Source organism: Mobula hypostoma, chromosome 20, assembly GCF_963921235.1.
Source record: "Mobula hypostoma chromosome 20, sMobHyp1.1, whole genome shotgun sequence".
Taxonomy (NCBI): domain Eukaryota; kingdom Metazoa; phylum Chordata; class Chondrichthyes; order Myliobatiformes; family Myliobatidae; genus Mobula; species Mobula hypostoma.
In genome coordinates, this window is record NC_086116.1 from 17042175 (window position 1) to 17055437 (window position 13263).

The 13263-nt window shown below is 40.9% G+C and overlaps 1 protein-coding gene across 1 annotated transcript in view; it reads left to right on the top strand.

The window, feature by feature from the left end:
- Positions 1-865: 865 nt before the first annotated feature.
- The window catches only part of vwf (von Willebrand factor), a 132557-nt gene continuing 120159 nt past the window's right edge, over positions 866-13263 (top strand). Inside the window, exons 1-6 of the mRNA XM_063072474.1 lie at positions 866-973; positions 1290-1347; positions 1637-1810; positions 1942-2044; positions 3780-3988; positions 9974-10098. Coding sequence (XP_062928544.1) covers positions 1290-1347; positions 1637-1810; positions 1942-2044; positions 3780-3988; positions 9974-10098 — 669 coding nt within the window. The 5' untranslated portion in view covers positions 866-973. The remainder of the gene's footprint in view (positions 974-1289; positions 1348-1636; positions 1811-1941; positions 2045-3779; positions 3989-9973; positions 10099-13263) is intronic.

The following is a 13263-nucleotide window of genomic DNA, read 5'->3' on the forward strand; positions in this document are numbered from 1 at the left end:
TCCCTTTACTCCACTGTAATACTGTAATACAATTACACCCATGCAATCCTTTAACCTGTTAACTTGTATGTCTTTGGAATGTGGGAGGAAGCCAGATCATCTGGAGGAAATCCAGATGATTTACAAACCCCTTACAGAGGTTAGCAGCATTGAACCTGGGTTGCTGGCACTATAATAGCATTTTGCTAACAGCTACATTAGCGTGCCATCTAATTTAATAATCCTGTTCTTCGTCTTTTTGGGCTTTTACATGAAGTTTCTCACTGTGTGTGAAATCAGTTACACCTCTGTAACTTGGATCCATTTATTTTCTTGGAAAAGATATTAATACCTATCCGGTTCAAGTGAAAGACTTTCCCTGTGTCTGAAGTTATTTCAGAGTACGCATCAATTATTCTAAAATAAAAAAAAGTACGTCATTTGGAAAACTAACAAACATTTTCAAATATACAGCAAAAAGTATTGCAATAAAAGTCATAACCTCTGTACAATTGTTATAAAATTCAGTTCAAAATATAAGGTAATTCCAGACATTATCAATTAAATAAAATTACTGGCAGAATCATGATATGAAGTGTGAAATATGTCCCGGTCTCATAACAGATCACAGGAGGTGGTGGGGGGAGAGCGACTGTTTTAGGAGCTGTCTGATACTTTCAGTTCTGGTAAGTCTTTCAGTGTATTTTATCTAGTTTCCTTCCATTGTTTTCTTTTGGGCAATTAAGGCCGTGCAGTTTCTGTTGAATCTGATATCATAATTTAGCAAACGGATATAACATGCAAAGTCTCCCTCCCTGTGTCTTCGTTGTTGATTATTACACACTTCCTGCCCTCTATAAATTGTCCTGTTTTCCCAAGAAGACACTTCACAGCTCTTGGAAGTGGTTTCCCCCTGAAGTTCAGAACTGCTGATATGACATTGCATTGAAGTCGCTTTGCCTGTCTCAAAGAATTGTTGCCTGCAGGAGCCGAGGTAACTGCTGCTTGTCTCCTTAGCCTCTCTGTAGGGCAGAAGAGGCACTTTAGTGGGGGCGGGGGGAATTCAAACATGTTTCAAAACACAGACCGGAGAGTTAAAAGAGAAATGAAGAAGACTACCTCAGCAACAGATTGGATCTCCAGTCTCCTTTGCCTTCAGTGAATGAGGCTACTTGAAGTGGAAAATTATTTTTGGAAGGAACTTTGGGAAGGAATTGGGAATTACTTTGCCTCTGAAGAAAATATGTGGGAAAATATTCCGTGATATTGTTCAGAGCTTTGCTAATTGTTTTTCTCTTGGCTTCACACAGATGGTGAGCTGTTACCTGTCACTGTTTCTGGTCTCTGCATTGGTGCTCTGCTCTCAAGGTATTACGGGCAGTTTGTCTTCTAACAAAGGGATGTAGTGCATGTTAAGCTGTGAGTCGCTGATATATAGATTTGTTTTTTTCTAAATGGAACTTCTGGTGCTAGCCATACTTATTCTGTTTTCCTCCCATCGCTTGGGATGCATTTGGACCAAGAACAGTTTAACTTGACACAGGTGACCCACCTTTCAACGATAGGGAGTGGGAATCAGGCTGAAGGGGTAACGGTGCAGGGAGTTAATCAGAATGTGGCAGTAAATAATATGGAGTTCCATGTGTCTGTTTACCAGGACAAGGGAAACGATTGCTCAATGAGGTCCAGAACAAGCCGCCTCAGGATACCCGGTGTAGTCTCTTCGGGCATGACCGTATCCAAACCTTTGATGGGAAGTTTTACGAGTTTCCAGGGCACTGCAGTTACAAGCTGGCTGGCGACTGCATCAAAAACTCCTTCTCACTTTTAGGTATCTCTTTTTCATCTTTTTCACTTGCCTCCTTTGGATTAAAGCATATTTAATTTGCATGAGATTGACTTCCTGGCCACCCTTCCTGGGCAATGTTTGTTGGCAAGTGATAAGTGTCCCATCTTTTACAGGTAACTACCAGAATGGAAAACGGACAAGCATTACTCTGTACCTGGGCGAATACTTTGAGGTCACTGTCACTTTAAAAGGAGAAGTGTCAGTAGGGAAGAAAAGGTAATGGATCTCACTTATCCTGGGTGCATCGGTCCCACTGACCCTGCTTCACTGACTGACAGGGTGGCCTGTTGCTCATTGGTTTACAGATTTTAAAACCATAAATTTACTAACCCAGAGCCTGTCATGATGTTACTCCTGTTTTGACTTGTTATGTTGCAACATCTCCTGTGAAGTATTGCCAGAGTCAGCTCTCAGATTGCCTGCGGTAGCCTGAGGTCTAATGGCTTCCTGTTCCACTCAGTATCATGATCATGTGATTCATGCTTCTATGATTTTGGGAATCGGGAAGGGCTTTCGCTTCTCAAGCCAATGTGATTTTGGGGCCTTTGGCACCCAATAAATCTCACTGAGTACAACCTAGAACAGAGAGGAAAGGTTCCCTCCCCAGTTGCTTAATATTTGTGTTTCTGGCTTTTTCAAAAAGAACTATCCATTCATATATGCAGGGACATGTAGACCTGAATCAAAGCAAAGAAGTGCAGACTCCAACCAGGCAATGCTCAAGCAATATAAATCACGTCCTATCAGGTTGCAAGCCTGGCAAAAGCATGGCCTAAATTTGGATTTTATACCAGCGACGTTTACATTGTAATTAGTTGAAGAAAAGAACAGGACCTTATTTGGTCTGATATATCTGAGCATCAGTAATTTTAGGCTGACACACATTGGGAAGAACTTCATCCTGCATAGAGGATGGGAAAATTCGCAGGTTAGGTGGATTGCCAATTTCACTTTCTCTATTAGCTTCAAAACTACCCGTACCCTAGGTGTCAAGTCAAAACAAGTCAGATTGATTGTCATTTAAGTACATACATGGATACCGTCAAAACAGACAACTTTTCCCCAGACCAGGGTGTAAAGCACAGTGGTACACATAACACACATATAACGCACAATAATTTAGGAAAGTAAGGATAAAATCTACAGATGAATTACACACAAGTAAACAAAGTAAAGTACAAAATTTAATTACTGTAAGGTACAGAATAGATTAGCTGGTGAAACTTCGAATGCGATGCAGCAGGGATTGCAGAAGCCTAACGACCTGAGGGGAGAAAACTGTTTCTCATTCTGACCGTTCTTGTTTTTCTGCATCGGAGCCTACTGCCTGATGATACAAAGTCAAAGAGGATGCTGGATGGATTGGTGGGATCCTTGATAATACTAAGGGCCCTGTGTATGTAGCGCTCCTGATAAATGTCCCTGATGGGTGGTAGGGAGACCCCTATGATCCTCTCAGTCATCCTCACAGTCCTTCTGATCTGATCTTTGGCCGTTCCCATACCGGATGAAGATGAAGCTTGTCAGGACACTCTCAATGGTGCTCCTGTAAAATGCAGAAGATGGAGGCGGGGGGTTGGTGGCAGGGGGGGGGGTGGGGAGTCTTGCTTGCTTCAATCTCTGTAGGAAGTGGAAGAACTGCTGTGCTTTCTTGTTCAGGGAGGGACCAGCTGAGGGCATCCATGACGTGAACACCCAGGAACTTGGTGCATTTATCTCTCTCTGTGGAGGAGCCATGTACGTACAGAGAGGGCTGGTTTGTCTGCACTTTCCTAAAGGCCCCACAATGATTCCCTTGGCGTTCTTCATGTTCAGACTTGGGTCGCTCTTCTCAACCTAACATAGGTTAATTTGAAGTATTTCCTTCTCAGTAGATACTGGCTGTTAGGATTACAGTATAAGTAAACTCCATGACTATAATTCTGAACTAATTTGTCTTTATTTTGCTTAGGATCCAACTCCCATTTACAACCTACGGTGTGTACATTGGGACAGAAGCAGGCTACTATATCATATCAAGCGGTGAACATGGGTTCACCATCAGGATTGATACCAGTGAAAATGTAGCCATCACGTTGTCTAAAAAACATTTCAGCAGGACATGCGGACTCTGTGGCAATTACAATGACATCCCCCAAGACGATTACTTGACTCAAGAAGGTAATGGAATGATTGCTAACAAGAAATCATTAACTTTTCAAACATTTGTGAGCTAATGACCAATACCAGTGTGCTGTTGTGATCATATATCATAATTCACATTGCATATTTCTCCTGACAGGTAAGAAGGCCATTTGGTCCATCTAATGTATGCCAGTTCTCAGAGTATTCCCATTAGTCTACTCTCGCATTATTTCCCTGTATTCCAATCTGTCTCACATCCCTATTGAAACTTTAATTATTCTACCACCCACCCACTTACACTTTGGGCGTTTACGTTAGGCAGTTAACCTACAGCTGCAGCTCTGGAATGCAGAGGAAACTTCACACCATCCAGGCCATGTTCCCTTCTTGCTACTGCCAGCAGGCAGGAGGCACAAGAGTCTTAGGTCCCTCACCACCAGGTTCAGGAACAGGTATTACCCTTTAACTATCAGGCTCCTGAACCAGGGTGGATAACTTCACTCACCTCAACACTGAACTGACTCCACAACCTACAGACTCACTTTCAGGGACTCTATAACTTGTGTACTCCATTTTATTTATTTGTTTTTATTTATTTATTTATTATTGGCATGATTTGTCCTTTTTAGCACACTGGATGTTTGTCAGTCTTTGTTATATACTTTCTCAAACAAAAATTGTATTTTGTTATTTTCCTTCAAATACCTGCAAGAAAATAAATCTCATGGTGTATATGGTGACATATATGTAATTTGATAATAAGTTGACTTAGAACTTTGAAACTGGAGCAGCCAGGGAAGCGCAGACTGTCACTTGGAGAATTTCAGACTTTACACAGCTTGCAGTTGAAGTTGGAATTGAATCTGGGCCACTCGATGTGTGCAGCAGCTTTACCTGCTGTGGCATTATGAAAGACAAGTTTTACTGGAAATATTCACCAGGTCAGGCAGCATCCACGGAAAGAGAAATAGATTTAATGTTCCAAGATGGTGACCTTCTTCCTTCCTAGTTGACATTATGATCTTAATTTTTCAAAGTAAACATGATATCCTAAGTTAATTCCTATTAATCCTTAGAACTTCCTGTGTATATTCTTATCTCAGGTGCTCCTTGTAAATATTGTTATCCAAGCTTTACCAGTGAATATTGTTGCTCTGGGTACTCTATGCAAATATTACTATAATATGTAAATGTTGTTATCCCAGCTGTTCACTCTAATTATGAATACATTACATTCTTACCTACTTTACCCTACTTTCTAATCTCACTTCTACACGCACACAACATTTTAGAAACACCATCCACCATCAGATTACTAACGGAGAATGAACCCATTAAACTACCTCACTATTTTTGCTCTCTATTTGTATTAGTTATTTATTTATATATATATTTCTTATTCTATTTTACATATTGCACTGTAATGCTGGGGCAAAACAACAAATTTCATGACAAATGTCAGTGATAATAAACTAGATTCTGATTCTGCACTATGCTTTATGGTTAAGGCTTATTTCCCTACTATTAATATCTTCATGGAAAATTGTTAAACTCCTGGAAATAATCTGCAAAAACTAACGTTGTCTTGGGATCCACTAGAAATATTCCCTGGGTGTTGACTTGCCTCCAGTAAATCCTTCTATTAATTGATATGCTCCTGAGGATCTTTTGCAAATATTAAGGATTTCCTGGCTATCTTCAAGGGACTTCTGCAAAAACTATTATGTTCTTAGAATTTTGACACAATACTGTGGATTTCCTTCAAGTGCTCCAAGAAATCCATTCAAAATTCTGATCTGCTCCTGAAAATACTGCTGAAGATCCTTCTCCCCTGAAAATGCTGGTGTCAGCTAGGGCAGTCTTAAAGCCAATTAATTCTGTTTTCATGACTTCATAGATTTTACTTTCCCCAGAGTTATTGTTCACATGAATAACAACGGAAGTGGTTTGCGGGTAAATTAATGAACGTATGAAGTTTTGACAACTTTGGGGAACAGCGCAGATCTCTCAGTACATCTGCTGGGTTCTAACTTTCGAATTGACCACTAGTTAAGAGATCTATATTATCAGAAGAATACAATTGATATAAGTGATTAAATTAAATGAGTTTCTAATATATAATAAAAATGATTGACATAATAGTAATTGTGAAACCAACCAGTTGTCGATAAAATGCCACAGGTTTACCACTCCGTTTCAGAGAAAGAGCTGTCGGGAAGGGATTTAGCAACTTCCCTGGTCTATTCTATTAGGTTATATCTAGCCACTAATGCGATTTAAACTTTTTTCTCAGTAAGGAGTCAATTCAGGATGTAAGTTACACCCACATTCCATAAAAAAAATAAACTAACAATATAAACAATGTTTTATGCTCTGAAAATGCAGCGTCATTGGCAACTTTAACTGGTGCATTAAATGATCTACTCCTTGCTTTAGTTTTCCTTCAATGTTATTGTAATTTTTATAAATGCCTTGGACAAAGACACAAATGGATATTTGCTAAATTTGAACATGACACAAAGATAGGTGGGTAAGTTGTGAAGAGAGCATGAAGGGGCTATAAAGGGACATAATTAGGTTTAGTAAATGCACTAAGATCTAGAAAATGCAATAATATGTGGGAAAATATGAAAATGTCAGTTTTGGTTTAAAAAAAAGCCTATTATTTAAATGGTGGGAGAGTGCAGAGTTTTGAGATGCAGAGGGTTCTGGGTGTCCCAATACATAATTCACGAAGACTGGTACACAGTTACGATACAAATAATTAGAAAAGGTAAAATAGTTATTCTTTATAACTTGGGCAAATGTGTACAAAATTATGAAAATAATGCTTCAGTTATATGGTACATTAGAGAGACCACATCTGAAGAGCTGTATGCATAATGGTCTCTTTATTTAAGAATTATATATTAATAGTTCAGATGAATTTAAAGCCATTTACTAGACTAATACTGGAATGGGTGACTCGTCTTATGAAACAAGCTTGGACAGGATAGCCATACGTTTGCTGGAGCTTAGAGAAATGAGAAGGAATGTTTGAAGCATATTCAATGCCGTGGGTTCTGGTCAAGGCAAAGTAAATATATAATACTGAGAACGTGAATTGTAGAGTCCTTCTAGCTGAGTCCGTAGGTTGTGGAATCAGTTCAGAAATGAGCTGAGTGAAGAAGTTACCCGTGCTAGTTCAAGAGCCTGATAGTTGTAGGGTAAAAACTGTTCCTGGACCTGTGGCACCTGTATCTCCTTCCTGATGGTGTGAGCAAGAAGAGGGCATGACCTGGATAGTGGGGGTACATAATGGTGTATGCTACTTTCTTGTGGCAGCACTCCTTGCAAAAATACTCAGTGCTGGGGAGGGCTTTACCGGTGATGGACTGGGCTGTATCCATCACTTTTTGTAGACTTTTCTGTTCTTGGGTATTGGTGTCTCCATACCAGGCTGTGATGTAAGTGGTCAGAATACTCTCCACTGGGCATCTATAGAAGTTTGGCAAAGATTTCAATGACATGCCAATTCTGCGCAAACCTAACGGAAGTCGAGGTGCTGTCGATGCCTCCTTTGCATTGGCGCTTGTATGCTGGACCCAGGTCAGACCCTCTGATATGAAACGCAAAGGCCTTAACAATGCATTGAGGATGTCAAATATGTAGTTAAATACAGTGGTTAATTTGGACAAAAAGATCCACAAGCAAGAAAAAGGATAGTAATGAATTATTTGTCATTTGTGGGTATTGATCAAAGGAAAAAAATGCCATTACAACAAGACCTACTAGCACTTCCTTGAATAGAGTAATGGAATCTATTACATCCAAAATGAACAGGCAACCACATCACTGCATGATGTCCCAAATCCAGTGAGGTAGTATTCCCTTCATTACTGTTCTGAAATATGAGCTCAGGTTAAATTTTGAAAACTGAAGCACAGTCATGCAGCTTCCTGACCCGAAAGCTGAAAGGAATAATGTGAGGGAGATTTCCAGCACGATCCTGGTAGTGGAGTACAATCCACCTCAGGCTGGCACTGGAGAAGAAGATCATCATGTTCAGCAGTCATGAACTAGCTCACCTCGATGCCTTCGCTGTCAGGGGACTTGTGGAGGATCTCTTCCAGGTCAGCTTGAAGAAATCTCTGAACGACTACCACCAACATGTCACATGTGGAACCAGGGAGCCAACACACTTGACCACTGTTACGCCACCAGCAAGAAAGCTCCCCGGGCCACCCTTGGAAAGTCTAATGACCTTAAGACTTCAGCACCAGTGATGAGAAGCAAGAGTGTTCAGGGACGTTTTCAATCTCTCACAGTTTGCAGTCGAAGATCCCCACCTCCTCCAAAAGGGTAACAATCATACCAGTGCCCAAGAAAAGCAGGGTGAGCTGTCTCAATGACTATCGCCCAGTAGCATTCACATCTACTGTGATGAAGTGCTTTGAGAGGTTGGTCATGGTGAGAATCATCCCTTGCTTAAGCTAGGATGTGGATCCACTGTGAGTTACCTATTGCCACAATAGGTCTATAGAGATGCAATTTCACTGTTTCTCCACTCGATCTTGGATCACTGGGACAATAATAATACCTACGTCAGACTGCTGTTTATTGATTACAACACCATCATACCCTTAGTACTAATCAACGAGCTCCAAAACCTGGGCCTCCGTACCTCCCCTTGTAATTGGATCCTTGATTTCCTCCTCGGGAGACCACAGTCAATGCAAATCAAAAACAATGTCTCCTCCTCACTGACAATCAACAATGGCACATCTCCACAGTGTGTGCTTAGCCCATTGCTCTACTCAGGACAGTAGTTGGGTCATTGTGTCAATATCAATTGGTATCTCCTTAGAATGAGGGGTTTAGATGGGGTGGAGTTTGTTAGGTGTGTTCAGGAGAGATTCTTGATACAATACTGTATGTAGATAAGCCTCCAAGAGGTGAGGCTATACTTTTTAGAACAGTTTCTTCGCCTCCACCATCAGATTTCTGAATGGACAATGACCCCCAATAACACAGTCCCTTTTTCTTTTGCTCTCTTTTTGCACTAATAATTTAATTTAGTTATATATATTTCTTACTGTAATTTATAATTTTTTGTTATTCATTGCGATGTACTGCTGCTGCAAAATAACATGGGAAGATGAAGCCTGCATTACTCCTTGTTACTATTAATGGTGAGGACCTGGATGAGGTGAGGACCTACAAGTACCTGGGGTCTACCTGGATGACAGACTTGAGTGGAGCACCAACACAGAGGCTGTGTACAAGAAGGGCCAGAGTCACGTCTACTTCCTGAGGTGACTGAGGTCTTTTGGAATATACAGGCCTCTCCTTCACATGTTCTACCAATCTGTTGTCACCAATACAATCTTCTGTGCAGTAACATGCTGAGGCAATGGCATCAACACGGGTGATGCCAACAGGTTCAATAAACTGATTAGAAAGGCTGGCTCGGTTATCAGAGTCAAACTGGACACACTGGAGTCTGTGGTAGAATAAAGGATGCTACGGAAAATCCAGACAATTCTAGACAATTTTTCTCACACTCTGCATGCATCCTTGGCTGAACAGAGGAGCACTTTAGTAATAGGCTAAGACAGCTGCGCTGCTCCAAAGAGCGCCATATGAGGTCATTCTTACCCTCGGCCATTAGGCTCTATAATGAGTCAACCTACAGCCGGGGAAGGGATGGTCCCCTCCTGCTAGACTGTTTGAGATAACTTACTTTTTATTCTTTCTTACTTCTCTTCTAAAAATTGTAAATTTGTATATCTGTGCACTTGTAATGCTACTGTGACACTATAATTTCCTTTGGGATCAATGAAGTATCTATCTATCTATCTATTTCATGACCTGTGCCAGTGATATTAACTTGATTTTGAGAATTCTTTATAACATGTTTTCCTTGTGTTTTTGATGCTCTGTGTCTGTGAACCTGCTGCAAATATGTTTTTTACTACACCTGTATATGCATGTACTTTTGCATATGTCAAAAAACTTTGACATGATTTGTTTCTCTCTCAGGTTTCCAGGTGAAGAGCAGCTTTGATTTTGCTAACTCTTGGGCAATGGGTGGTGCTGAGGAACTGTGCAGCAGGGTGTCTGCTCCCAGTAAAACCTGCAACATGTCCAGTGAAGTAATAGAAATGGTAAGTTCAAATAAATTAAAAGTGCCTTGTCTATAATAACATTGAATCATAGATATTTATTGGGAAATATTTTGATAAAACCATAAGATATAGGAACAGAAATAGGATATTTGACCCATCAAGTCTGCACCACCATTCCATCTTAGCTAATCCAATTTTCCTCTCAGCCACAGTCTCCTGCCTTCTCCTCGTATCCCTACAGAGAAGAAGTCATCACCCTGACACAATGGTGTCAAGAAAACAACCTTTCCCTCAATGTCACAAGAACGAAGGAGCTGGTTGTGGACTATAGGAGGAATGGAGACAGTTTAACCCCTATTTTCATCAGTGGATCTGGGGTTGAGAGGGTGAACAGCTTTAAGTTTCTCAGCAACCACATCACTGAGGACCTCACGTGATCTTTACGTACCAGCTGTGTGGCGAAAAAAGCACAACAGTGCTTCTTTCACCTCAGACGGTTGAAGAAGTTTGGTATGAGCCCCCAAATCTTAAGAACTTTCCACAGGGGCACAGTTGAGAGCATCCTGACTGACTGCATCACTGCCTGGTATGGGAACTGTACCTCCCTTAATCACAGGACTCTACAGAGAGTGGAGCGGACAAGCACAGTGCATCTGTAGATGTGAACTTCACACTATTCAGGACATTTACAAAGACAGGTGTGTAAAAGAAAAAGGCCTGAAGGATCACTGGGGACCCGAGTCACCCCAACCACTATCTATTCCAGCTGCTACCATCCGGGAAGTGGTACCGCAGCGTAACTGCCAGGACCAATAGGCTTCGGGACAGCTTCTTCTGTGGTGGCCAGTGCTATCATGTTTGCTGTTGTGTGCTGGGCAGCAGGCTGAGGGTAACAGACACCAACAGAATCAACAAACTCATTCGTAAGGCCAGTGATGTTGTGGGGATGGAACTGGACTCTCTCACGGTGGTGTCTGAAAAGAGGATGCTGTCCAAGTTGCATGCCATCTTGGACAATGTCTCCCATCCACTACATAATGTACTGGTTGGGCACAGGAGTACATTCAGCCAGAGTCTCATTCCACTGAGATGCAACACAGTGCGTCATAGGAAGTCATTCCTGCCTGTGGCCATCAAACTTTACAATTCCTCCCTTGGAGGGTCAGATACCCTGAGCCAATAGGTTGGTCCTGGACTTATTTCATAATTTACTGGCATAATTTACATATTTCTATTTAACTATTTATGGTTCTATTACTATTTATTATTTATGGAGCAACTGTTACGAAAACCAGTTTCCCCCGAGATCAATAAAGTATGACTATGATTATGACTATGACCAGGCCATCAGACTGAGTAATTCATGCTGATACAATTGTATTTGTGTTATATTGACTGTTTTGTTGTACATACTGTTTTTTATAAATTACTATAAATTGCACATTGCTCATTTAGACAGAGACGTTACACAAAGATTTTTACTCCTCGTGTATACGAAGGATGTAAGTAATAGTCAATTCAATTCAATTCGATTCATGCCCAGACCAATCAAGAATCTATCAACTTCTACCCTGAACATACATCAAGACTTGGCCTCCACAGTCATCTGTGGCAATGAATTCCACAGACTCACCACTCTCTGGCTAAAGAAATTCCTTCTCATCTCCGTTCTAAAAGGACACCTCTCTAGCCTGAGGCTGTGACCTCTGGTCTTAGGCTCTTCCACCATAGGAAGCATCCTTTCCACACCCACTCTATCAAGAATTTTCATCATTCGTTAGGTTTCAATGAGGTCACCCATCATTCTTTTGAATTCTAGTGAATACAGGCCCAGAGCCAAAAACATTTTTTCACATGGCAATCTATTCAATCCTGGAATCATTTTTGTGAACCCCCTTTGAACCCTCAATGAAGAAATGAAGAAATACTGGATAGGCTAGGCTTGTATCTGCAGAAGTATAGAATGATAAGAGATTGAACCAGTGGGGTCTTGACATGGTGGACGTGCAAAGGATGTGGTAGGAGTGGTGGGGGAGAGTGAAAAATTAGGTTTATTGGCAACTGTATATAGAGAAGTGGATCCCTATTTAAGACAGTGTCGCAACAATGTCTTTTCCTTTCAGAGGGTTGTGAGTGGAACTCTCACTCCGACTACCGGCTTAATATAGGGGGTGATAGCCCCTGGCCCAGCCAAACTTAAGAAATCTAGTTTGGGTGGATGCTGCGTGATGTGTCCCCTGTTACAAATCAGTACCCCGAAATGACAAACAGTACACAATATGCAGTTAAACAATTAGGCTTTATAATTCTTACTTTGACTATATATTTAGTAAAGAAACAAAAAAAAAGAAAAAAAAATGGCCCAATCTTATTAAACAGTCTGTTGCACAATGTTGGAGCTCACTGATAAGTTGATCGTTCATTATCGACCTCCTCCGATCGTCGCTGCCCTTCGGACTCTCACTCCAAGTCCACCCTGTCTGGCGGTCTACCACCTCTCTCCATTCGCGTCTTCTTTCCTCATCTCTCCCCGGCAAAAGACCCTGAAAATCTCTCTTCCAGTTCGCAAGAAAGAACAACTGCATTCCTAACCCTGTTATCTCTAGTCATAACCCAAACATTGCTGCTACAGAGAAACCATTACATTGTCAATGAAACCTTACAGCATGTTGCACAGCAGTGAAACCCTACAACATGTTACATGAGACTTTCTAATCCAAGAGTATAGATAGAGACTAATAGGTTGATGGTAAGCAAGAGAGAGACCGATTGTCATGGGTAGCTTGGAATGTAGAGTTTAGATCACAGTCAGATCAGTCATGATCTTGTTTGGATGGTGGAGCAGGGTTGTGGCTTTCAGTAACCCGTTCCTCGTCTTGAATGTTCCTATATTTATATGTTCATGTTGACTATTACACGCAAAGCACTATTTATTTCTGCATATATGTTCAACACAAACAAAGTTGGAACATAACAGATAGAATGATATATAGCTTATTCCCCAACAGCCCCCACACCACAGCTAATTTATAATTTCCTGTCAGAGTCATTTTATGTGTGGATACTCCAGTACCGAGCCTCACTTTATGGATACATCAGTCTATGTATATAAGTGAATCTTATATATTTATATTTATTGTGTTTTTTATGCTCATGGTGTTTATTTCATGCTGCATCAGGTCTGGAGTAACAATGATTTCACCC